Consider the following 24,276-nt stretch of genomic DNA (forward strand, 5'->3'; position numbering starts at 1 on the left):
GTGACTAGAGTTTTAAATGGGACCTTTATGTGTGTTGGACGGTTGTAAAAACAGCACAGTGGGCAGGTTAGTGTAAATGTGTGTGTGTGTTTGTATGGAAGTTAATTGTCTCCAGGACGAGCCTTCATACATCATTAATACAAACACACACACATACACACATTTAGCAGGTTGCCAAAGTGTCATCTAACACAGGTGGTGCACACACTCACACACACGAACACTCTTGGCATCTTTAACGCCTTGTTAAAAAAAAAGTGACCCAGAAGAAATCCCAGACAGATTGAAGATGGGAGGACAGGAGGAGGAAGAGGAGGAAGAGGAGGAGGAGGAGGAGGAGGAGGAGGAATGATGAGGGAGGAAGACACACCTGTTATTAGCTTTTCTCCAGACGGCTGCTGGGATGGACGCTGGGACAGACGGATCAAAAGAGGGCCAGTGACGAGGACGAGGTGGAGACAGAAGGAGATCCTGGGAGAGAAGGAGAGGAATCGTAAAGCATTAATAATGGACGACAGCTCCTTAGAGACCATGTTCAGACATTAATAATGGAACAGACTCAGCTGGAGGGGAGAGGGAACACCTCAGCAGAATTTACCTGAGGAAAGAGGAGCCACAAGGAAGTACTTGTATCAACTTTTTGTCATTCACTTTCTGCAGTACATGTGTCATATATCTGTACTTCAGTCGATTTATTCTGAAATACTTTTCACTTGTACTGCATTACACACATCACCAAATATAGGTACTTTATACTCCACTACAAGTAATAAATAATGAGAGCAGACACTTCAAGTTGTTTCGGAAGAGGCTGCCGCTGAAACTCACTTTTGACTGTTACATTAGGGATTAGACTCTGCGAGTACTTTTAATACTTGAAATATATTTTAAAAAGCAAACACTTACTGGCTTTTGCTCAAGTAGAAAAGTTAATGTGGTGTACCATTGTAGTTTGGTGATTTAGACCATTTTCTGACCAGATAATGAATATTTCTGTTAAATCTTCATTGGTCCTTTGAAATAGCTCCACCATATTGGAGATATCACCTTGAGAAGAATATATTCACACGTGTTTTCATATCATATCTGAGCATTCACTGCCATATTATATAGTATAGTCCCTAAAAGGAAATAAACCCTTTTCATAAAGTTTTTAGTTAGTTATTGTCATAATTTGGCGTTTGGGGAAACTATAAATATTTTAGAAACAGCAAATAATGTTGATGCTTGAAATGATGATTGTTCTGAACCCACTACTGTCTAATTTTAAATGAGCTGTGAGAAAAGTTCTTTTCAGAGCCATGTGTTTACACTGCAACCCTGGAACGGCCGAGGTGAATCCTCGATTCGAGCTAAATTACAGAAAAACACCAACACGTGGAGTTTAAAGGTTCCCAGCGAGAGTTTTATGCACCAGATTGAAAATCAGACGAACCAAAAACTCTAAAATTCTCGCATGAAAGGAGCTGAGAGGCCTTCGTGCACACACACACACACAGAAATACAGATGCTTCAGCACACACACACAGAGAGAAAGAAAGAGAGAGAGAGGGGGAGAGAGAGGGACAAAAACACACAAAAAAAACTACAGAGTTTGGTTTACTGCCAGTTCTTGATGACACTGAGAGGGGTGAAAGAGAGAGAGTGCACACACACACACACCTCTTCCTCTCTCATCTTTAATTCACACACTCCCTTTGTATCTGCACACACGCACACACACAGGCAAATGAGCCACACTCTAAAACTAAATGGGTGGGCTGATGGTGAATCACTGTCATTTAGTCAACAAAGACCTCAGCTTGTTGTCCCTTTATCACCCCCCCCCCCCCTCTCTCTTTATTCGTCTCTTTTACTTTCTCCCTCTCTTTCCATCTTTCTGGCCAATATGAGTGTGTAATTGTTATTCACACACACACACACACACACATACACACACTCAGATTCACAAACACAAGTGTCTCCACACTCACATCTACTGTTGCATACTCATACATGCACGAAACACACACACCACACGTATGGGTGTATAATTACAGTGAGTGAAGCAGCACTAAGGAATAATTACAGAGGCTGGTTTGCTGTTGTTGTGTCCAACAAATAAACCAATACACAAACAAGATGGAGGGTGAGCTGCAGGTCAAACCATCTCCACGGTGACGCCGGGGATGGGTTATCTTTCTATGTGGATGTGGACAAAAGTGTGTGGACACTTGGCGTGCATTTGTTGGCCAAGGCCTGACAGTCCCCAGAATTTTACACACTCATAGATATCAGCTCCCTAAAGGTGTCCGATTTGTTTTCATCAGGAAACGTGAATCAGGAAAACCAAAATTCTCTGGGTTCTTTAAGGAGTAAAAACGTAAACTCGTAAGGGTGTTGAGGATAAGGTATGGCACTCTGCAAGGTATTTGGATGTGATAGAGCTCATGGGTCTTCCTCAAATTGTCACTACAAAGTTGAAGGCACGATATTATGTGCTGTTGCATTAATATTTTCCTTGACTGGAACTAAATGAATCAGCCCGAGATCGGTGTCCACATACTTTTGGCTACATACTGTATCTCCTTTTATCCTCGCTCTCGCATCTTTTTTTTAAACTTCCATCAAAGTCCACTTTAACGCTTTATCCCTCTCCAACACACACACACGCTCAGTGCCCAGGCAATCACCTGTGCTGAAGCTAAACGGAGTGTGAGGTTTTACCGGTGCCGTGATTGTGGGGTCCAGGTCGGAGGAAAATGAGTGTTTGGTTTGTTTATGTGATACCAGACAGCAGGTGGCAGAGTCAGCACACCGCCTCTTGACCTGCGCTAGGGAGAGGGGTGGACTGAGGAGGAGGGAAGAGTGGAGGAGGTGTAGTGGTGATTGCAAAACTTGAATCTAAACATTTTTTTTTAGACGAGCTGGAAAACAAGCAAATGACTGACTGGAAATACTGTATGTTACTGCACGGGTGTATGTGAATCGGTAGGGGAGGTGCAAGGTTGTGAGGCTGCGGGTTATCCTACTGTGTCGGAGAGAACGAGGGAAAGAGGGGAGGGCGTGTGGAAAAAAAAGAGAGGAAATATGGATGATAAACGAGTGCAGTATGTGGGGGCTTTGTTATCCTGAGGGGTCGGGTTCACCAGGAGAGGAAGAGCAAACTGAGAAGGGGGATTCATTTGTTTGCCATAATCTGATTATTAACTCTTATGGGTTCACCAGATTTTCCAGGTCCCTGCAATTTCTTCTTTAGTTTTGGTTTCTTATTGTTTGGTTTTTCACTTTTCCCAATGTTACCTTTACTTTTTCATTTCAGACTAACCCTAACCCCATCTTTGCTTTGTCCCTCTTTTATCCATCAATCCGCTCCCTCCATATCAACCTACTTGTTCCAACTTCTGCTTAACATCTCTCCCTAAACTCCTCTGTCCCTCAAAGATATCAACACACAGAATCTCTAGTTTGTGTTTATCCATCCTCTCTTCCATCTCTCCTGTTCCTCCTTTTCAACATATGCCTCCATGTCCTGTTGGGACCGGCAGGATATCCACTTCAAGACAAGTCACACACACATATGGTCAGAGTGAGACTATGACACGTCAGACAGTGACATTAATATGGCTGATATGGAACATGAGAAAATAAAGGAGAAAGACAGAAGAGGAGAGAAGTTAATTTGGATTACAACAAAGAAATCTGTGGCTTTTCATTTTGACAAAAATGCTGCAAGTGGAGAAAAAATAACGACGATGATGAAAAATGCTTTGGAGACTACTTTAAATGCTGTCATAATATAAATGAAACACCATCGACGATTCAGTGGAAATCAGGAAATAAAAACATAAAAATACAATCCAGCAATGAAGCATATAGTTTTAGCCTTTTTCAGAAAAACATTCAAAGAACTGATTCCACACAGTAAAGGTGTTTTAAGACATGATCTGCGGGTAAAATCTGGAGAACTGGCTACGGAGTGTACCCACAGTTTGCTTTTCAAAGATGCACAACACAGCAATCACAACAATCCTCATATCACATGATCTTTTTGATCTTTTCATTTTTGCGTCTGTTGCTTGCGTTGAATCCACTGGATCCCCTGCTGTGTTCTCACATCGACTTCTCATGGATTTCAACGGACTTTATACGAGGAGCCCAGGCGGCAAAATTGCGTTTACACATGCACCTCCTCCTGAGAAAAAATACGGAGCATCTGCGGAGTTCACGCATGTCTGAACGCAGCTTTAGACACACTGAATGTGTGTTTTTTGTGTTTGCATTGTGCTCATAACCTTGTTGATAAAAGAAAAAAAGGTATTGCAGATTATGTAAACTGATTAAGGGGGAATTTGACAGTATTAATGTTGGAGCCTTGAACATAACCTTCAGTCTGTTGTACAGCAACAAACAAACAAAATAAAGAAATAGGAAATACAAATTTTAACTGAGAAATAATTCCCATTTTCTTTGCCGCAAAATAAAAATGTTATTGAAATTCTGTCATCATGATGCCGGCAATTATGTTATTGTTAGAGTCACGTCTTAAATACATTCCTTCGAGACATGTTTACTTCAGCTCGACCGGGCTTTACCGTATAATTACCTTGTTACTTTAGCTTATATGTGTGTACGCACGTGTGCAGGCATGTCTCTTGTGTGTATGTGTGCGTGTTCCTGAGTGTGCGTCTATTTAATATCCTAACAGCCTTATTACTTGCTGTGTTTCTACCTTAAGCCTCCTCCTTGGTTAAACGGGAGCACAGATCAGCTTTAGATCGGCCTCAGGCGTTTCCTTACGTGCTTAGATAAAGAGGGTGGGGGGATGGGGGGATAATTCAATTTCAATTAAAGGAGAACGGGAAGAGGAAGTTTTAATTGACTGTCGCTATGCCAAAGAGTGTGTTTGTGTGTGTGTGTGTGTGTCCTACTTTCTCTCTGCTTGATTATACTTAGCTTGTTTCCAGTCTATGCTTGCAAGCTCATATTTGAGATTACCACTTTATTGTAAATAGCAGGAAAGAATTTTACACTTTTTTGTTTAAATATTTAGCTTTCATTTGAGTTTTAGTTGCTGTAAATTGGATATGGACAAGATGCATCAGATAAAATACCAGAGGATTAATTAATTTTAATCTTTAGCGATTTGTATTAAATGGGGGAAAAAAAGTCAAACTGTTTGTTTAAGCTACTTTCCCCATCCAAAGCTTATTCAAATGTGCCAAAGGCTATCATTATAATACCCCACGCAAATATGGCGACGTTATTACACCGAGGACAGTTTCATCCCTAAAGTAATGGCCGCTCAAAAACGACCTGAAAGTCTGCGCTGTGACGCCTGCCTGTCGCACTGTGTACAAAACGACACGGGTCAATGAGTAGATGTGGAAAAAAAAGGGGGACCCCACAGAACTGCTTTTACCAACTTTGTTTTTTTAGTCTTTTTATCCTTTGTTTGTTTGCATTATTTGTGTGGGATTTTTTTTTCATCCTGCATCTCCTCGTCCCTGGTCGCACTTTTTTGGCTCGGCTACAAAGCGCTAATGAAAGCGTTTGCAGCAAACATGTTGATTTTTGCATCCACTGGGATCCTGAAGGCCCGACAATGTCACAGAAGCTCCGGCCAACGGACAAACACCGCCGCCTTTTTCCCCTCTTTTATTCACATTGTGTCCTTCCATTTCTCCTCAAACCTCCACTTCTTCTTAAACTCCTCTAACTCTGCTTCTTGTTTTTCCCTCCACAATTAGTTTCTTCCTAATCTGTCATTTTAAGCAGCCTTTCTGCTCCATTCTTCTCTTTTTCTCTGCCACTTTTCTCACCTTTCTTCTTCCGTCGCTGACCCTCGCTATTCTCCTCAGTCTCTGTCCTTTGTTGTCATCTATGTGTGAAGAGCTGCGATAAATAAAGACAAACAGTGCAGTATACATGTGTGTGTTTGTGTGTATGTGTGCTTGGGAGACGGACGCCAGCTCTCTGATAGCATTGTTAGCCTCTCCACCTCTCCTCACTCCACTGCACAACCAGCTACGGGCTTTCTTCCCCCCCTCCATCCCTCCATCCAGGCCCCGAGCCAGGAAGGCAGCTTCGGGGCCAAGTCAGGTCAGGTCGGAGGCTTCATTGTGGGGCTGCAGGGGACGCCGGTGGTGGAGGATGAGGACCAAGGATCCAGGCCAAGCCCTAGACCCAAGACCCTGATCTGGCTTGCCAGCCGGGCCACTGTAGGGCCTTGGTGGCTGGGCACAACATCAGGGCAAGAGGGGAGGCAGAAGCTGGAGGTCTCAGCAGCAGTAATGGCAGTGGCTAGATTAAGACCTACTCTTAGAAGCAGCACAATGGAAGAGGGATATAGTGAAGCCACACACACAGACACACAAGCAAACACAAATACACACTGCCTCTATTCAGCCTTGTCCATGTCGTCCATCAGAGGCAGAAAAACATGAATAAATACATGAGCAGTGTAGGGCTCCATAGGACTGATAAAAAGAAAGAAAAAACACACATGAATTACAGGAACTGAAAGAAAGAAAAGTAAATTGAAAAAAGGGAACAGATGAATAATTTTGATGGTTTTGTACTACAATAATTGTTCTGGGAGGCAGGAAAAAAAAGAGAGAGAGGGGAAAAGAGGACGATGAATTACCAAAATCCTCCAAGTCCCTGAGCTCAGGAAATGGAATAATTATGAAAAGTTCAAGTTAATGGTAGAAATTAAAGTTAAAGTATAGCATCAGGAGAGTATTGCTGAGTACAGTAGTGACAACAGTGTCCATGTTGAACCAATCAGTACTGAGTAGATAGAGGTAGATATCTTTTTTAAAGATAACAGTGTCCGCAAAACAAAAATGACAATTAAATCTGTGTTTTTAAGGATTAGGAAAAAAGTAGATTCGGCCAGTGCTCCATCTGCATCGACTTCATCCAACAGAATTACAGTACCATAATTAATACGGTCACTGCATACTTTACTTCTGCGACTTGCAGTGTACTTCCACTTTATTATAATTATTGTTATCATTAAACCAGAATCTCTGTCACTCATGCACATTATATTTTTAAAAACACGTACAGTCTTATCTTGGAGGCCAGTTACCACCAATTAAGGGATTTGTAAAAACATATTCAATAAAGACTGGATTAAAAGAAGCAGATTTAAATACATTAGATCATTTCACAGTTGATAAAGTGTCCATTAAGAAAAGCTCTCACCAGTGGTTACATTATCCGGAGCAGTTTGTCTAATTTGTTCACACAATATGCAGCAATTACAAGCATCTTTTCACAGATTATTTGATGCATTAAGAGAGTGGCGAGAGTGGAGAGAGGAAAGCCGAGAAAGACAGATGATGATGTGTATCAAAGTTCACTAAATAAATGCAAGAGGAAGGTGCTGTAAATTTTTCTTTCTGTCAGCTAATGTCTTTATTTTGGGCCACGGAGTAAAGGAGTCTGAATGCCTGGTAATGTCTGCAATAAGACCTTTTTACCACCTCTTCACCTGCAGTATGCTGTAGGCCAGTTCTGTAGTCAAAGTGTTTGTGAATTTACGTATGCGTGTGTGTCACTGAGTGTGTGTCACCACGTGTGTGTTTGTGTCACAGCTCTCAGAGAGGACCCTGGGACCTGTTTCGACAGTAAGAGCTTTTAGCTCTTCTTCACTAATGTCCTGAATAATGGCATCTCGATGGAGAGCAACTAGATGAAAAAGAGAATGAGAGAAAGGGGGGAGAAAAGGAGAAAATAAAGGAAAGGACAGGTGAGGGGGGAAGAGATGGAGGGGAAAGACAGAGAGAGAAACCACTGCATCCATCAGTCTTTACCTCCAGACCTCCATCAGCAGCAGTTCTTCCATTACTCCCTCTCTGCCTCTCTTTTCATTATTTCATTTTTTTAGCATCATGATGATCCAGCTTCTGCAAAAAGACGCGTGCACGTGTCTATCCACATGTAAGGAGTGTAACCCAACCTTTCAGCAAGTGAACTTCTGATGACACAGGCATTATTGGGAAGAAAGCACTGTAAGCTGATGCCACATTCGTCCCTCAAGACGTAACACCACACGTGTTTTACACAAAAACGCAATTTCTACTCAAGTTCAGCTGCTGATAGAGATGCAGATGACCAAAACCCCCAGGATCCAATTGCAAGATAAAAGTCCTGACAAATGATGAACGCCACTGAACTTCCCAGACTTAAGTCTCCTTCATGATACTTCACTCAAATGTGTTATTTAGTGGCTTGTCATGTTAAAATGCATTAAGGAGCAGCGTCTGAGTAACAGTCGACACTCTCTATTGTTTCAGGCCTTTAAAATGTAGATTTTGAGGTGAGATTCCATTTGAAGCAGGCAAATTTGAAAATACATGTAACCAGAATGTAACAGTCAAGAGTACTGAAGAAATAAATCAGTTATTTAGCAGTATAGTCAAATGTGCTCCTACACCTTCTATTTAATGATGTATGGTTACTGATTCCTGACTTCTCTCTCCTCAGAAAACTTCCCCTGCTGTGGATTGTCAGGAGTCTGGAGAGTCAGCGCAACATGAAACGTAACATAGGTTAAATCCTATATGTGGTTGATGTAAGAAAACCTCACTGTTGGTTGTCCGGTCACTCTGGGTCAGCTGCAGCGACAGTTCAGGGTGAGTGACCATGACCGAGAGACACACCCACACTTTCTCTTTCCTCACAGTTTCCACCTATTTTCAACATCACAAAAACATGAGTGAGTGAGAGTGTAGGAGAGTGTGGCAGAGTGTGTGTGTAAGAGTGTGAGTGAGTGAGTGTGTGAGAGTCTGGGAGAGTGTGAGTAAGTGAGTGTGTTAGTGAGTGAGTGAGTGAGTGAGTGAGTGAGTGAGTGAGAGTGTGTGAGAGTGTGTGTAAGAGTGTGAGTGAGTGAGAGTGTAGGAGAGTGTGTGTGTAAGAGTGTGAGTGAGTGTGTTAGTGAGTGAGTTAGTGAGTAAGTGAGTGAGTGAGTGAGTGAGAGTGTGTGAGAGTGTGTGTAAGAGTGTGAGTGAGTGAGAGTGTGTGAGAGTGTGTGTGTAAGAGTGTGAGTGAGTGAGTTAGTGAGTAAGTGAGTGAGTGAGTGAGTGAGAGTGTGTGAGAGTGTGTGTAAGAATGTGAGTGAGTGAGAGTGTGTGTAAGAGTGTGAGTGAGTGAGTGAGAGTGTGGGGGTGTGTGGCAGAGTGTGTGAGAGTGTGTGTGTGTAAGAGTGTGAGTGTGTTAGTGAGTGAGTTAGTGAGTAAGTGAGTGAGTGAGTGAGTGAGAGTGTGTGAGAGTGTGTGTAAGAGTGTGAGTGAGTGAGAGTGTGGGGGTGTGTGTGTGTAAGAGTGTGAGTGAGAGTGTGGGAGAGTTTGTGTGTAAAGTATGGGTGAGTGAGAGAGTGAGAAAGAGTGTGTCGGAGTGAGTATGTGTGAGAGTGAGAGAGTGAGTGAGTGAGTCATTCATAGAATAACACTCTCTCTCTCTTGCACAAACCCTGGTGGGGGTCATCGCCACATCAGGCAAGCAAACACAGGGAGCTCAACAAGTTAAACATTACTCCTTTTATTTTCTGCAAACTGCTGCAAATATAATCACCTGCCCATTATAGTTTCCAATAAGTGAAAGTACACATGTGAATACTATCTACACTTTCTTTCTTCATTTGTCATTATTGCTCTTGTCTTTTTTTTGTATTTTAAATCTAACAGTTGTCTTCCTTCTCCTTTTAGCCTTTATAAAGTCACAGAATTTCCCCACACTCTCATCCTTTCCCTTTTCAACTTGAATTAGACATTGCCCCATCTCCTTTGCTCAGATAAGAGGCTGGACTCATATTCATTTACTTGCCTCTTGTTGTTTGTCTCTAAACGTGACGCATATTCTCCACCTCAAGTTCATGTCAAAGTTACCAAACTACAAAATGGCATCACCCGCGGCACGGTGGCACAAATAGGTCACAGCTTTTACAGCCCATTGTTAAGGGGGGGCTTTGTGTGTTGCTTTGTGGCGAGGCTCGGCTGCCGCGTCTGTGCCAAATAATTGGAAAGAGATCATTAAACAAACAGGGCCTGTTTGTCTCTGCGTGCAAGGACAACCTGTGCAGCACGAAACACACCTCTGTCTCCTCGGGACATGTCTGGGCTTTAATATTCCTTCTTCTATAAATTGACCCACACGAGCACTTCTATAATAATTGTATAACTTCGCGTAAACGCCGAGGATTCCCGTGCGTAATTGGGTTAAGAGGATGAGATTCTGCATGAGTGGCTCTGCCGTGCGCAGCCCTAAGCCTGCTCTAATATTTAATTGTGAGAAATAATGGAGGAATTCCTTTTTCAACGACCTTGTTTAAAAACAACATGCTCAAAAAAATATTTTCACCCCAATAACTTTGATTTTTACATGCGTTTTATTTAGAGATTTGTTTCAGACACACGGAGCGCATTGGCATTCCTTTACATTAACAACACAGTTAATACCTGCACGTTTGTTCACAATTTTACCCACAACTTTCCTTGCTTAAAATACCAAAACGTCAGCATTATATTATGCGAGTTCTCACATTTTATTCTCTTTATTTCTTGCGTTTATTTTCAGAAGTTGTGTTTCACAAATGATCAATGATTTCTGCCGTGTTTGCCACTTGATTTACACAAAGAATCAGAATCTAAGATCCACTGCATTGGGTTTGATCTATTCTGATTAACCTCACTGAAAGATCCTCTTCGCTTAAATATGTGTGATTTTGTTCGTTATCCATCTGTTCTGGATTTACACCTGACGCGTCCAGCAAGTGCTCTGCGAAATCATTCTGGCTTTTTTCGACGAGCGTACTCCAAACAGAAAGCGGTGGATGGAGACATGACTTCAACATCTTTACGATTTTATTTATAGGGCCAAACTCCCAAGAAAAACTCAGAGTCTTCCTGGGAAATTGTGGCAAGTGAAACTAATTTTTTTACGCATTAAAGAGACTTAAAATTCAGTCTATAGAGGCCTGTGAGTGTCTGGATTAGAGGAGGAGATAATTCTCCCGATTCCCCCACCAGAAATATTTTATTCTATTCTTTGAGCAACTTTATGGTCGACAAGGAGCTGCGTAAAGACGCGGCCGAATGTGTCCAAGTGCGCACACGCGATTACAGCTCCAAAAAAGGAAATGAATGAACAGAAACAGATCAAATTAATGAAATCTCATGTTTATTAAAATCATCGCATGCAGTGGAAACATCCCAACAGGAACATTTAGTGGAATAGTGAAAACAATTCAATAAATGTGATTCTGAAATCACAACTGTGGTTTTAAAGTTGGATTTTGTTCAATAATAAGTTCATTTGTTTGATTTACTGTTTCTATCTGTTAAACTAATGTGTCATGGCACAAACTGGAAAGAAATTCAGCTAAGACTAAAATATTATTACATTGGGGGAAAAAATTTAAGTGATGTCCTTAAAATACAATAAGTTAATGATGCAAGTTTTCCTCCGTGAATGAGAAAAGTTGCTGAACCTGACTTCTCAGTCTCCTCTCCGCATGCTCCTGTGTCTGCTCCTCTCTCCTCCTGCTCCCTGTGCGCTCTGGCTGCGCGCTGCTGTTTTCCAGGGGAGCTCCTTATAAATAAAATCCAGCGTCTCCGGCTCCTCTTCCTTATTGGTCAGGTGGAGCCGTTACCTCACTCCGGGGCCGGTGACGCAGCGTCTTCACGTATCCTTGACGCGCGTCTCCCCTCGTTCCTTATTGAGAGTCTTGCCGTCGGTCAGAGCCGAAGAGACACGGTGCGCTCGATACCACACACTTCCCATCCCGGGAGGAGAGCGGCGCACAAGAGCAACCTCTCTCTCTCTCATTATCTCTCTCCCTCCCGAACACACGCTCACGCCCGCGCGCACGCACGCCCTGCATACGTCTCCACTTCGCAGTGGCAAAATTACGGCACTGATCTCAACGGCGAGTGCGGATCTGTCTCCTGTGTTCGCCCCCTTTTCTTCGACGGACCGACTTTGGGACAACGCTCCTCGGGAGAGAAGTACGTACAAACTTGTTGTTTATATCTTGTGTTCTGTGCCGTGTGTTTGTGGGATTTGTCCGATCGCATCGTGTTTTCGGTGCAACTTAACTTCCACTGTTCTTCCACGCATCCAGATGGTTTCTTTTATTTGACTTCTTGCGCGTCAGTCTCCGAGGGTTTGTGACTTTTCGCGACTCTGTGGGTTAAAAGTGGCCGCGTGGGCTGAAATCTCTGGCAGAAGTTTCTTTTTGAAATTAAACCGGAGCTTTTTGTTCGCTGTTTGCTGCCGTGCTCCTGCTCTGATTGTGGATTGTGCGGACACAAAGTCGCACGGATTTTACGCTCCTGTAGTGTGGCTTTTAAATTCCCTGCTCATTGAACGTAGTGATGAGCTTTAACATCACGCTGCTCCTGTTCTGTTTCTTAAATACAAACATGAAATATGATATGAGGGAAAAAAAATCCTCAAGTAGCCGAATATACCATCCACATCAGTCACACACGCGCGCAATCTGCTTTATTTACCTCCTTCTGTTTTGGCTCTTTTCTAGTTAAAGCGAACTTTATTTGCTCTATAATAAAATAATTAACAGCATGTTTTAGTTCCGATGGACTTTGTCCTGCTGCTGCTTGTGTCCTCGCCGTGGACTATAACTCTTGTTTGGAGAGTGACATCCATCTCCGCGTATTTGCCGTGCGTAAAAATAACAGCTTGTGTTTTCTGTCAGTCTCTGGACAGCGGTGCTCTCTGCCCAGAGCGCACACACAGGAACACCAAGGAAATAACGAGGGGGAGATTCCTTTTGCGCTTTTTTTAACCTTACTTTAACTACAAGATTCCTTTTAGCAGCAAAGTAAAATGTGTGCAAATTATGACCTCCATTACAAAAAGTTTGATTTCCAAAAATCACTTTGACCCCGTTTTCCCTTTATCTCATTTTAAGCCACAAGTGGGGTATGGGGTATATGAGGTATAAGGAATTTTAGATGAAACCGTAATGTTCATGGAACAAAGAGAAATGAATTCACCCAGGAGCCACCATACACTTGCATTCCTTGTAAATGAAAACGTGCCTTTTACAGTTATTCATCAGTTACTTCCCATTTCACTTCAATTCAAGAGTGACTTTTTCCTGCTCTTCAAATTCAGATTAGAACTAAAGTTTCTGTTTTGATGCAGAAACCACAAACACACACACACACACTCTCACATCTCCTTTCATTGCTCACCGTTCACAGAAGCTCACATGAGCAATAATGTAAGAGATCTTATTTTGTGTTATCACGTTCTGTGCTGTAGGATAATTCTGTCCGTACTCAGAGAAAAGACGATCAAAACTTTTTTTTCTTCCTCTCACAGGAAACATTTGCTGTTTTTACACAGCTAGGCCCCCAACTTGACCTCAGACACAAAAAGTTTTCAAGCTCTTTGGACCTCCCCCCCTCTAATCTAAACTATTTGTGTTGTCCTCTGCTCCCTGTACCAGACCTCTGCCCAGAGTAATGCCAAGGAACCAATAACGCAAACAGTGAGCAATGTGTGTATGCATGCATGGACTGTGCAAGTGTGTATCTGGGTCACTGCTGGCAACTGTGCTGAACACCACTTGTACACAACGCTGAAATTTGGAGTTACATTTAAGTAATCCTCCTCCTCAGAATCCTCTTCATTGAAGTATTTCATTTAGCGATGGCTGTGCAGGAGCACGACAGTGTCCGCTTTGTCGCCTGTTGTTTGGCGATTGCAAAAGCGTCTAGTTTGTGTCCTCGAATCACTTTGAACGTGTGTTCGAGCACATTTGCAGCTTCAGTCTTTCTTTAAAAGCCGCCTGTCGTGATACGGTTGCACAACCGTGTTGTTAACACTGGATTGAAAACTGCTTGGCTTCCCGTGAGTTCAGGCACAGCTCTGCCAAACTGTTGTAGGAGGCAGCTTGAATTTGTGAAATATTTCCATTGACCTGACCCTGAAATCACTTGCAAAACAGATGCAAACATGAAAAACGCTGTGAGCAAATCTTTTTTCTTTGTTAGATTAGATACCTCAATTCAATAAAGGAAGCAATGCTGAAAAGGTTTCAATCATCTGTGGATCAAATTCCATTTTGGCCTGAGACTTTTGTGTCTTAGGTTTTGATAGTTTAGTTTGGAAATGTTTGGCAACTACCTCAGCCAATGGACATAGAGCTGGGAGTTTTGGGACACGGATGAAGCCAGTTTTTTTCTACATTTCCCAACCTTAGTACAGTTTTAGCAGCTTTCAGAGCATCAATATTTTCAGTTATCTGCGTAATAAAATAAAAAAGATGCACCACATAGAAAACCTGAATAGAACTAATTAAAATGTAACGACCAAAATTCACTGCTTTTGATGGATATTCTTTTTTTTCTTGAGAGTGTAGTTAGTGACAGTAAGAGAGCGTCTGTCGATTCCTCACAGCTCCTCACAAGATGTAGAAATCAAGGTTAGCCCTCAGGGGGAGGAGGAAAAGGGAAATTATTTTTGTTATTACAGGCAGGTGTTATTCTTCTGTGGTTATATCTCCTTGAACTATTTTTGAGAGGGTGCTGGCTTGTGTATGGTTTTCGGACAAGAAATACACTATGATTAGTTTTTCTGTACAAGTCCCCTTTGCTTTTGTAAGACGTGTTGATTTCTGTCATTTGAAATAGTTTGAAATCAAATACACTCAAATGTTGTGTACTTTAATTAATTCCTGAAGTTTAGAGCTCACATTTTGAAATATTTTCTTTTCCACTTTTCTGCACAAAGTTTTATTTTCAACATAAGGAAAAAAAAACAAAATGAAAGAAAACTTTCATACTTTATAAATGGTCAAATTACCACTGTATTCAAAATGAAAATCATTGGTGTCTGTGTTTATTTATTTTCGTAGTTGACCAGGTAAAACCTCTCATCCTGCATGTGTCTGTGAGGACCCCTGGTCATGTCCGATTAGCTGCCCTGCGTGATGCCTGATCATGACAGCACCACCCTCCTAACCAGACAGACGAAGCGCCGACGTGTCGACATCGGGGTGAAAAGGACTGTGGGTAGCGTAATATTCACCCGTGCCAGGGAGAACCTGTTCGACAGCATGAACCAATCGCATGGGCCCGATCAGGACGGAGACTGCTCGTTGGTCAGTCATAGCCACGGGGGCATGAGCGGCGATGGAGAGAAGTCGAATGTCTTGAGGAAGTTGCTGAAGAGGACCAACTCGTATGAAGACACCATAATGCCGTTCCCCGGTGTAACCATCATCTCTCAGCTATTGAAGAATAACATGGGAAAGAATGGAGGGAGTGACTCAGGCTTCCAGGTACAAACACTGTATTTCACCCAGGAAAAGCAATTATAATGCCTGCAATCCTCATCCAATAAATCATGAGTTCACAAAATTTCTCTCTGTTGTCCATTACAGGGGAGTGGTGCTCTGTCCAGCGGAGGCTCGGAGATCCAGGCCGAAGATGCCTGCAGCAACTCCTCCCGCGACCAGGACAGCCCATCTGACTGCCTCTCTCCTGGGCCTCCTCTTCCCCCTTCATCTTCCTCTTCATCCTTCGGGCGACCACCGCCTCCTTTGGGCCTCAACTCCCACGCTCCCTCTCAGACCCTCTCACTCTCCTCCTTCGACTTGGACCGGCTGTCGGATGAGCACCTTCGTGCAAAACGCGCCCGCGTGGAAAACATCATCCGTGGCATGAGCCATTCGCCGCTGGTCCGGCCCAGTGCCGGCGACCACAACCAAGAAAGCAACCGCGACAATGAGAACAGCAGCAGCAACAGCAGCAATGATCACAGAGGAGACGGCGGCAGCCACAACATCAGCAACCACGGCCACATCCGGAGCGACTGTCCCTCCCTCATGAGCTCTCCAGGCTCCCGCGCCGTTGTCGTTGGTGAGGTTTACCGAGAGAATAAGAGAAAGCAGCGTCTGCCGCAGCAGCAACACAGCTTCACCCAGCTGGTGTGTTCCAGGCAGGAGCAAAGACAGGAAGAGAGACGGCAGCTCAAACTGCAACTGGAGGACATGCAGGTTGGTAGCAGATGACAATAAGAATTGTTGTTTGAAACAGAAATGCATATTCTGTTATACACTATATGTTTTCGATGTAGAATGGTAGTTCATTACTTATTTCAAATTTCAAGGGATTGGGTAGTTTATTGAGCAACATTTGACATTCGAAAAATACGCAGATACCTGTTCCTGGGTCTAAAAGAAGGCCAACTTTTCAAGTGGCAGAAAAGGAAAAATACACCGTATGGATATTGAATGTCTACCCAGAGAGTGGATGTAGAAAATCAGTGCTTGGTGTCAAAGCAGGGGTTTTCCTCTCTATCATAAAGAGCCCCTTAAGAACAATTTCTCCGGAGGGCACTTCCTTTCCTGACAAACGAGTAAATGTGATGTTTTGTACACGTAAAACAGAAGAACAAAAATGGTGTATGAGGCCTCTTACAACTTTATAATTTCTTCTTCCAATGATATTTAAAGATATGGTAACAGGTTACCTTCATTTTTGTGAGACATCCTCAGTAATATTCTCTATTTTCTTGGTTAGAAACAACTACGGCAACTGCAGGAGAAGTTCTACCAGATATATGATTCCGAGACAGAGGAAGAGGAGGAGAATGGCGAAAGTGGAGAGGCGGACCGAGGAGGAGAAAGAGAGGAGGATGGTAACTTGTCAGAGGACAGTATACGCTCTGATGGCTTGGAGGAAAGGCACAGGGACAGGGGGCGACACAGACACGAAGAGCTGTCCGAGCTGGACCCAGGTCTCTTCCTGGACCGGGCCCGAGCCCTCCTTCGAGAACAAGCACTGTTAGATGGAGAAATAGAGGAAGATGTGGACGGCAGGGAGGAGGAGGAGAGGAACGAAGAAAGGGTGATGAAGAGGAGAGGGGCCGCAGCAGGACGAGGGGGAGGAGGAAGGCAGTTAGCAGAGACACTGAAGCAGGAGCTGAACTGCGCCGTGTCGCAGGTTGTTGACACCGTCGTCAAGGGCTTCGCTTCACCCAAGCAGACCATCAGTCACCATCATGGCTGCCACAGTAACACACCAGCAGCACCCTCCTCTTCCTCAAACTCATCCTCCTCCTGTCCCCCACCTTTCGGGCCTCTCCCCTCCCTCACCCCTCCCTCACGATTTAGCGGCGGCGCTCTGGCCCTCACTCTCAACGGTGACGGCAGTCCCACTCCAAACTATCACTCCTCCAACCAGAGGCTGCACTGCTTCGGCGATGTTATTGTCCCGAGCCCGATGGATTCATTCGGAGGCTTGAGTGGCAGACTGAGTGGTGTACCGACACCGAACGACCAAACAGAGGCATTGCCGCTGGTTGTGCGCAAGAGTGGCGGAGGCAGTGGAGGAGAGAACATCAACCCTTCTCTTCCTCCTCCTCCTCCTCCTCCTCCTCACCACCATCCCTCTCTCCATTCCTCTCCCCTCACGGCCTCTCTCGGTTTTAGCCCTCCATCGTTTCGCCACCCGTTCCCTCTTCCCCTCATGGGTTACCCCTTCCAGAGCCCCCTGGGGTCACATGGGGGCGGAGCTGGCTACCCTCCAGGGCCCAAGGACCACCATCGGTCCTCCCCCGATTCACTGGACATGACCCGGGAAACGATCAGCCTCAGAACCAAAATGGCATCCCTCGGAGGGGGTCATTTCAGTCACCACCACCACCACCACCACCACAGGCAGAGTTCACCGAACCAGCATGGACCAGAGGGTCTGTCCCTGGCTCTCATCAAGTCTGAGTGTGGAGACCTGCAAGACATTGCTGACATATCGCCCTACTCAGGCAGCACTGTATCCTTGTTACTGACATAAGTGGGTATGACTTTGCTTGCTTTAAATCAAATTTCTCATTTGATTTTTAATTTTTTGTCCAGCTCTGCACACCATGAAGAACTAGAATGGCACTCAGTAGAGCGTAAACCTCCGCCGAGGCCCAACAGTCAATCAAGCTGCACCAAATTTTAGTTCTGTAAATGTGCTTTTAGTTTTTACTCAAGATCCACCAATTATTTAAAGCCCTTTTATCTCACACACATTTTAAGTAATCCTGTTAGCTATCGGACAAACATGAAAAATTATATTTATTTTGCTACTACACACGTGTCACACACACCGAGACATCTTCTAGGCAACAGCAGCAGGAAGTCCTCACAGTGAGTCTTACACGTCAATTAATCTGCATTAATTGGTTCCTGGTCTCACCCTCTTGTTTTCCTTGCTGAGTGGGGAAGATGAAAAGGGACGCGCAGGGTCTTGCAAGAGGGGGAAGATTAAACAGGTCTCACACTGCTCTCTCTCTCTCTTTTAAGTCTGTGCAGCAGGTTGCGGTGTTTAAAGGTGCTGAGAAAGGACGATGAGCTGCCTCTTCAACACACACACACACACACACACACACACACACTGTTCCCACAGTCTGGGACACTTGTGCTGTTTGGTTCTCTTTCATCACAAAGACTTTGTACATAAATGCTCAAAGCAAATCATATTTCACTTTGTCCGTGCATGCGTGTGTACGTGCGTGTGGGTGTGGGGTAGGACCTTGTACATAGGAGCTCAAAGCTAATCATATTTCAAAGAGCGCAGCAGAAGGACAGGTGAATGCTTGGGCCTCATTGATGGGAGCGTTCTAAATTCAGCGTGTGTGTGTTTGTGGGCGCACATAAGGAGAAGTGTGATATCCACAATGCAAACGTTGGTTTCCTCTTTACAGCTTTTAGCTCATGTCTCCCACCCCCTTGTTGTCGAAACTTGCTTTCATTTGCTGGCCTTCGCTCTCGGTTGCTCGGCAGATGTGCGCGTGTTGTTTGCCTCCTTTCGTAGCGCGCACACAGAAACACACACCCCCTTTCATGGCGCATGCATGAGGACAGGTGTTTGCAGGTAGCTGTTTATCTTTTTCGTTTCTAACCTTTCATATGGAGAGGGCTTCTCCTGGCCACTACCCGCGCTCATGCTTTGCACACAAACAGGCACTTGTGTGTGTGTTTTTGCTCACGTACACACACACACACACGTGCACGTTTGAAGAACAAAGTGAAAAGAAAAAATAAGACTTTGAACCTGACAAATAGGAACTCCTTATACCGCTGTGATGAGGATTTGATCACAGTGTCGTCTTCAAAGACAATTTAGATGTTGCTTTAATTAAAAAAAAAAATATTTGACACGTCTCTTGATCCTGCTGAGCCGTTTCATTCCAAAATGCTTCCCCATTCATTTAGAGTAAAAAAAAATCTTTGAAATTGGACATTTATATTTCAAAGGTACCGGCCACCCTTCAACCCTGCCTTTTTATTTTGCAGGTAAAAAATGTCATTTTAATGCCAGCACTTCGTTTTTATTTCAAGATAAAGTCTGAATGAAGTTAATACTTTTGTTCTTGCAAGGATTGGTTTAATTAATCCATTCATTGGATGAACAGGAAATTGAAACAAAAGATTGAATGAAAATATGAAAAGCATTTTGCGGTTACAGAATTTAATTTTAATCAGAAATGAACGGATTACATTTACATTGGACAAAATGAGTAATCAAAAAGATGATCGACTGATGAATTGATGATTGAAAATTGGATTTGTGGGACCAGCACGTCAACATTTTAATCATCCAGTACCACTTACTGAACTATCCAAGTTTAATAGAAAAAATAAACTACATTAAATTATACAGATCCAAATATTTCCACTGCCAACTGCATTTGCATTTAATATGTTAAAAGCGCTCAGACTTCCTGTGGTCACTCATGTTTTAAATGTAAATGAAAACATCCGAGTTTAATTTAGGTTCTCAAAAAGTCTGCGTTTCATAAAAACTGCTGTTTGCTGTTCTCCCTCTTCTCGTTTCCTCGACCGCTCTAGTTTAACAAGCGCATTCTTGTTTGATTTACTCGGTCGGAATAAATGTTGATGGCACCGTCCGAGGATTTAAGGCTTCAAGGAAGCCTGGTGGTTCGGTTAAGGTGTTTTGCATCAATCATATTTCACCTGAAAGGCGCACAAACACCACAAAAACAGAACACACACGCTCCATCTCTCAGGTCTGTGTATCTGTAATCCTCTCCACAGTGCTGAGCAGATGTCCCCCTTTTATTTATTAATTTAACCCCCCTCCTCGCTCTCTACTCCTTCTCACACACACACACACACACACACACACACACACACACACACACACACACACAGACACACACACCTGGCAGCAAGGTCAAGTTACAGCTGATACAGTGAGCGCTGCACAAAACACACAACGCGCACACACACACACACAGAAGAATCAAGAAGAACCCACACCGCAGTAGGAGAGAAGGGGGGAGAAGACGAACATCACCGATTTCATTTATTCACTGAGTCACGTTAGCTACACACACAAATGATCTTTTTATTCATCATGATGCTGCTTCACACTGTTTACTCTGAGTCATGCGTGTGTGCTTCAGCATGTTTGTCCCTGGACACAGGTTGGTATGAATGTTAACCAGGCGATGGTGTTGTTGTCCGGTGACCTGACGTAGCCACTGCTCGATGAATGACACACACACAGCTCACCGCTCTTTAGGCATCGAGGCCAAGCGTGCGGCGCGGTGGTGTCACGGTCACATCTAACATTTAGTTACTTCTCATACTTATCATGAAGAAAAATGCCAAACTAAAATTTCTCCTCTGCTTCCTGTCCTGACGCTCTTTCTTTACACTTTATTAACTTTCTTTCTCTTCCTCCTTTACCGATTTCTGATGATGCGACTCTCCCTCTTTCCTTGTCCCTCTTTCCAGCCATATAGGGCCCCTGGGGTTTATGTGTGTGTGTGTGTGTGTAATTGTCTGTGTGCTAATTGACCTTGCAGGGGGTTCCATTGATTGCCTCATCTTCTCTGATAGATTATAGGGCTGTTAATGTGGTGGGGAAATGGCAGCGTGGTGGGCCACAGCTGTTGTCACACACACACTCACGTTGCACTTACACACTCACATTTGGTGGACCTGCAACCGGGGCCTCCACAATTATTATTTTCCTTGTTGAGACAATGGGATTGACATTGGGGCTGCGGACTCAGTTAGATGCAGGAGTGACTGTGGGATTTGATCCAAACCCAGCAGGTGCTCGTGTTTGCTTTTTGCTCTAGGTGTAAAACTCCACGCCGATCACCGACCTTGGACTCTACTATTGTACATCTGAATTTCTAAGGCTGTGTTGAATGGCACAGTTGATTACAGGTGGTCAGTGCTTTTCTTTGAACTTTGCAATCTTTAAAAAGAAAAAATGCAACTCCATCACCGATCACTCTGAGGAGGAATAAATCTCTCATCCTTGTCTTTGCACTAGATTCTACAGATTTCAGTTTAAATAAAGAAAGATAAAAAAGGGATAGGCCTTTTTTGGGGCCCCTACGATGAGCATTGCAGACTTTTTCTGTCTTAATATAATCATGTGCACTGACTGAGAAACAAAATAATTTTTCAATGATTTGTTGCTACTTGCTCGCTGGCTCCTTAACACCTTACTCAGATCCAGGAGGGTTTGTCTCCCAACCACCTGAAGAAAGCCAAGCTGATGTTCTTCTATGCCCGTTACCCTTCCTCCAACATGCTCAAAATGTTCTTCTCCGACGTCAAGGTAAGACCTTGCCCTCCTCTTTTCTTCCTAGCACCTTTCTTTTTCTCTATGAATGTCTTATCTCTCGTAATTCTCTTTGAATTATTACTTCTTTTGTTTTTTCATATCTAGTCGCTCCTTTGTGCCTTTTTTCACCCGACTCTTTGTTTTGACCCTGAATTGACTGTATTTATTTCTCAACAGAAGAGTTTTCTTGTTTTTACAACAGGTTCGAAACAATGAAAGACAGCTTAAACTTGATAAATGCCCCACACACACACACACACACACACACACACACACACACACACACACACACACAGACACACACACACACAATGTCTCACAATGAACCAAAAGGCAAGAAATTAATGAACATACAAGGTTTCAAAATGAAAAGTACTAATTTTAACCACTTAACTACATTTTTGCTAACAGGACACACATGTTGGTAGTAGATGCTAAAAAACTAGATTTAAAAAAGTCATGTTTGCATTGTAAATCTGCCTTGTCGAGATAAAATCCTCAGTGTGTATGTGTACGAGCGCATATAAGACAGAGCAGGAAAAAGTGAGTCATACCATGAGGAGTGATACAAAAAGCCATGCGGCGCCTGTCAGGCCGAGCGATGGGAATTCAAAGGCATCTTTAGAATCAGATCTCAAAATCTCATCGTGACAGATGGTGCAGATGAACTGTTGTTGATAGGTACGGGTCTTTGTGTGAGGCCTCCATTTAGATTTGGTTACACTTTGGTTTTTATTTTACATCATTGTTGTTTATTCCAATGTCAGACACATTTCTGATAATATTCAGTTATTTGTTTTTTTGTGCATTACTCCGTTACTCAGCATGTGTGTGTGTGTGTGTGTGTGTGTACAAGAGAGAGAGAGAAAGCGCAGATGGGTTCTCCAGTCTGTCATGTCTTTGTGGCATAATTAGAGTTTCTGGCCTTAATCGGCCTGCGGTTGGAAAGGGGGGTTATAGCGCCCACTTTCCCTCTCACACACATACTGTAACCCCCACCACCACACACACACACACACACACACACACACACACACACACACACACACACACACACACACACACACACACACACACACACACACCACAGACCTTTACCACTATCTCCTTTTCACCCAAAACACACTTTCACTGTCTCTCTCTAATAAATGAAAAGTTAAACTGTTTAAACACAGAAAAAAGACTTTAAGATGACAGGATGCACAGGTAAAAAAAAAAGTAAATAAGTAAATAAAATCAGAAAATAAATAAAGGAAGTATAGGAAGTTAGATGGGAGGTTGGAGACGACGCAAAGTGTGTGCGTGCGATTGCGTGTTTTGAGAAAATGATGGCGAGAATGTGGGGAGGGGCGGACAAACAAATGAAAGGGATGACAACAGAACAACAGCTTTAAAACAAAGGCGCTGATTGTTTTGTGTTTACAGGCTGCTATGTGTTTTGTAAAGGAGCATACGGCTCCTCGACGGATTCAGGACACTGTATTCAAATGAGCAGCCGCACACGCACACACACACACCAGCTGCCCTTTGGCTCATGTCTGTGGTGATCACTTCCTCATGGCAGTGCCACATCCTCATTGGGTGCCATGGCAACAAGGGTCGCTGGGACACCAGGTTGCTAGGCAAACACAAGGGTGCTAAGCCTACCTGCTCCCAGTACATGCAAGTCCAATTTGTCATTAACTCAGAGTGAATGAGGGGATGAAACAGGTATTATAGTATCCAGTTATACAAGTGGGGAATGATGATGATCCAAACTCGGCCTGAAACTTTTTAACTTCTTTTTAACTTTTTAACGTCATTGCCAAAGTGTTGGGGATGCTTTTTTCCCAGTTTAATAATGAACAGGCACCGAAAATCATAAAAAATTCAACTGTTATACAGAAACTAAACTAAAAGAATAAATCTGAAAAGACATTTTATCTTAGTTTTTCTTACATAAAACTGCACTCTAAATATGAATGTCTTAAAAGAAGATTGTAATGTGACATTTCAGGCGCTCTTCATCCTGAAAGAAGTCTTTAATTTAAAAAATGTTCTGTCACATCACCTTTGACAGCAATGTATGCACTGAATAAAACCAATAGATGTTTTTTCACAATCTTCACTTCTTCAGAAAATGTAACGGGAAACAAGTTTCTCAATGAAAAGAATTCAGAATTTACTGAGATTTATTATGAGATTTAACATGATTGCATATCCCAAATGTACTTTATTATGAAAAGCCTAGTTAACCTTCAGTTACAGGGGGAAAGAAAAAGGAAAACTGTTTAAAACTGTCATGTGCTGACATTGATAATTTTCCATAATCAGCTTACTCTCCCTGTCTAAATCATGGTTCCTATTATGTGAGTAAATATGCTTAATATTTACGTGGCCAGATACGCTGTGGCTTCAGGGTTTAATTTGAAAAAAGGACAAATTAGGACTAATGAGTTAATACATGTAGGCTTTTGGAGATTGATATTGGCTTTTAAAATTAATCTAGTCTCCAATCTGTGGCTTTATATCCAAACTGATATTCAATTAATCTCTTCATCTCCACAACATGGATTTAGATTAGGAGATGTTTGCAGTGTTTTGGTCCGACACTTCACTCAGCAGATGGACGGTGCTGCAGCGAAACTGGAAGTGGGATTTAAAGGAATGAAAACGTTTT

General features: G+C 43.1%; 1 protein-coding gene and 1 long non-coding RNA gene across 3 annotated transcripts in view; one reads left to right on the plus strand and one right to left on the minus strand.

Annotated features, from left to right (window-relative positions):
* Window positions 1-24,276, minus strand: part of LOC109640200 (uncharacterized) — a 156,598-nt gene that overhangs the window by 73,366 nt on the left and 58,956 nt on the right. For both annotated transcript variants that reach the window (XR_011240334.1, XR_011240335.1), the window contains exon 6: window positions 371-471. This is a non-coding gene — a long non-coding RNA (uncharacterized lncRNA). The remainder of the gene's footprint in view (window positions 1-370; window positions 472-24,276) is intronic.
* prox1a (prospero homeobox 1a) overlaps window positions 11,855-24,276 on the plus strand; it is a 33,361-nt gene continuing 20,939 nt past the window's right edge. The window contains exons 1-5 of the mRNA XM_020104067.2: window positions 11,855-11,993; window positions 14,873-15,298; window positions 15,401-16,015; window positions 16,542-17,792; window positions 21,504-21,611. Of these exons, the coding sequence (XP_019959626.2) occupies window positions 14,948-15,298; window positions 15,401-16,015; window positions 16,542-17,792; window positions 21,504-21,611 (2,325 nt within the window). The 5' untranslated portion in view covers window positions 11,855-11,993; window positions 14,873-14,947. The remainder of the gene's footprint in view (window positions 11,994-14,872; window positions 15,299-15,400; window positions 16,016-16,541; window positions 17,793-21,503; window positions 21,612-24,276) is intronic.

Source organism: Paralichthys olivaceus, chromosome 24, assembly GCF_024713975.1.
Source record: "Paralichthys olivaceus isolate ysfri-2021 chromosome 24, ASM2471397v2, whole genome shotgun sequence".
In the NCBI taxonomy this organism is placed as follows: Eukaryota; Metazoa; Chordata; class Actinopteri; order Pleuronectiformes; family Paralichthyidae; genus Paralichthys; species Paralichthys olivaceus.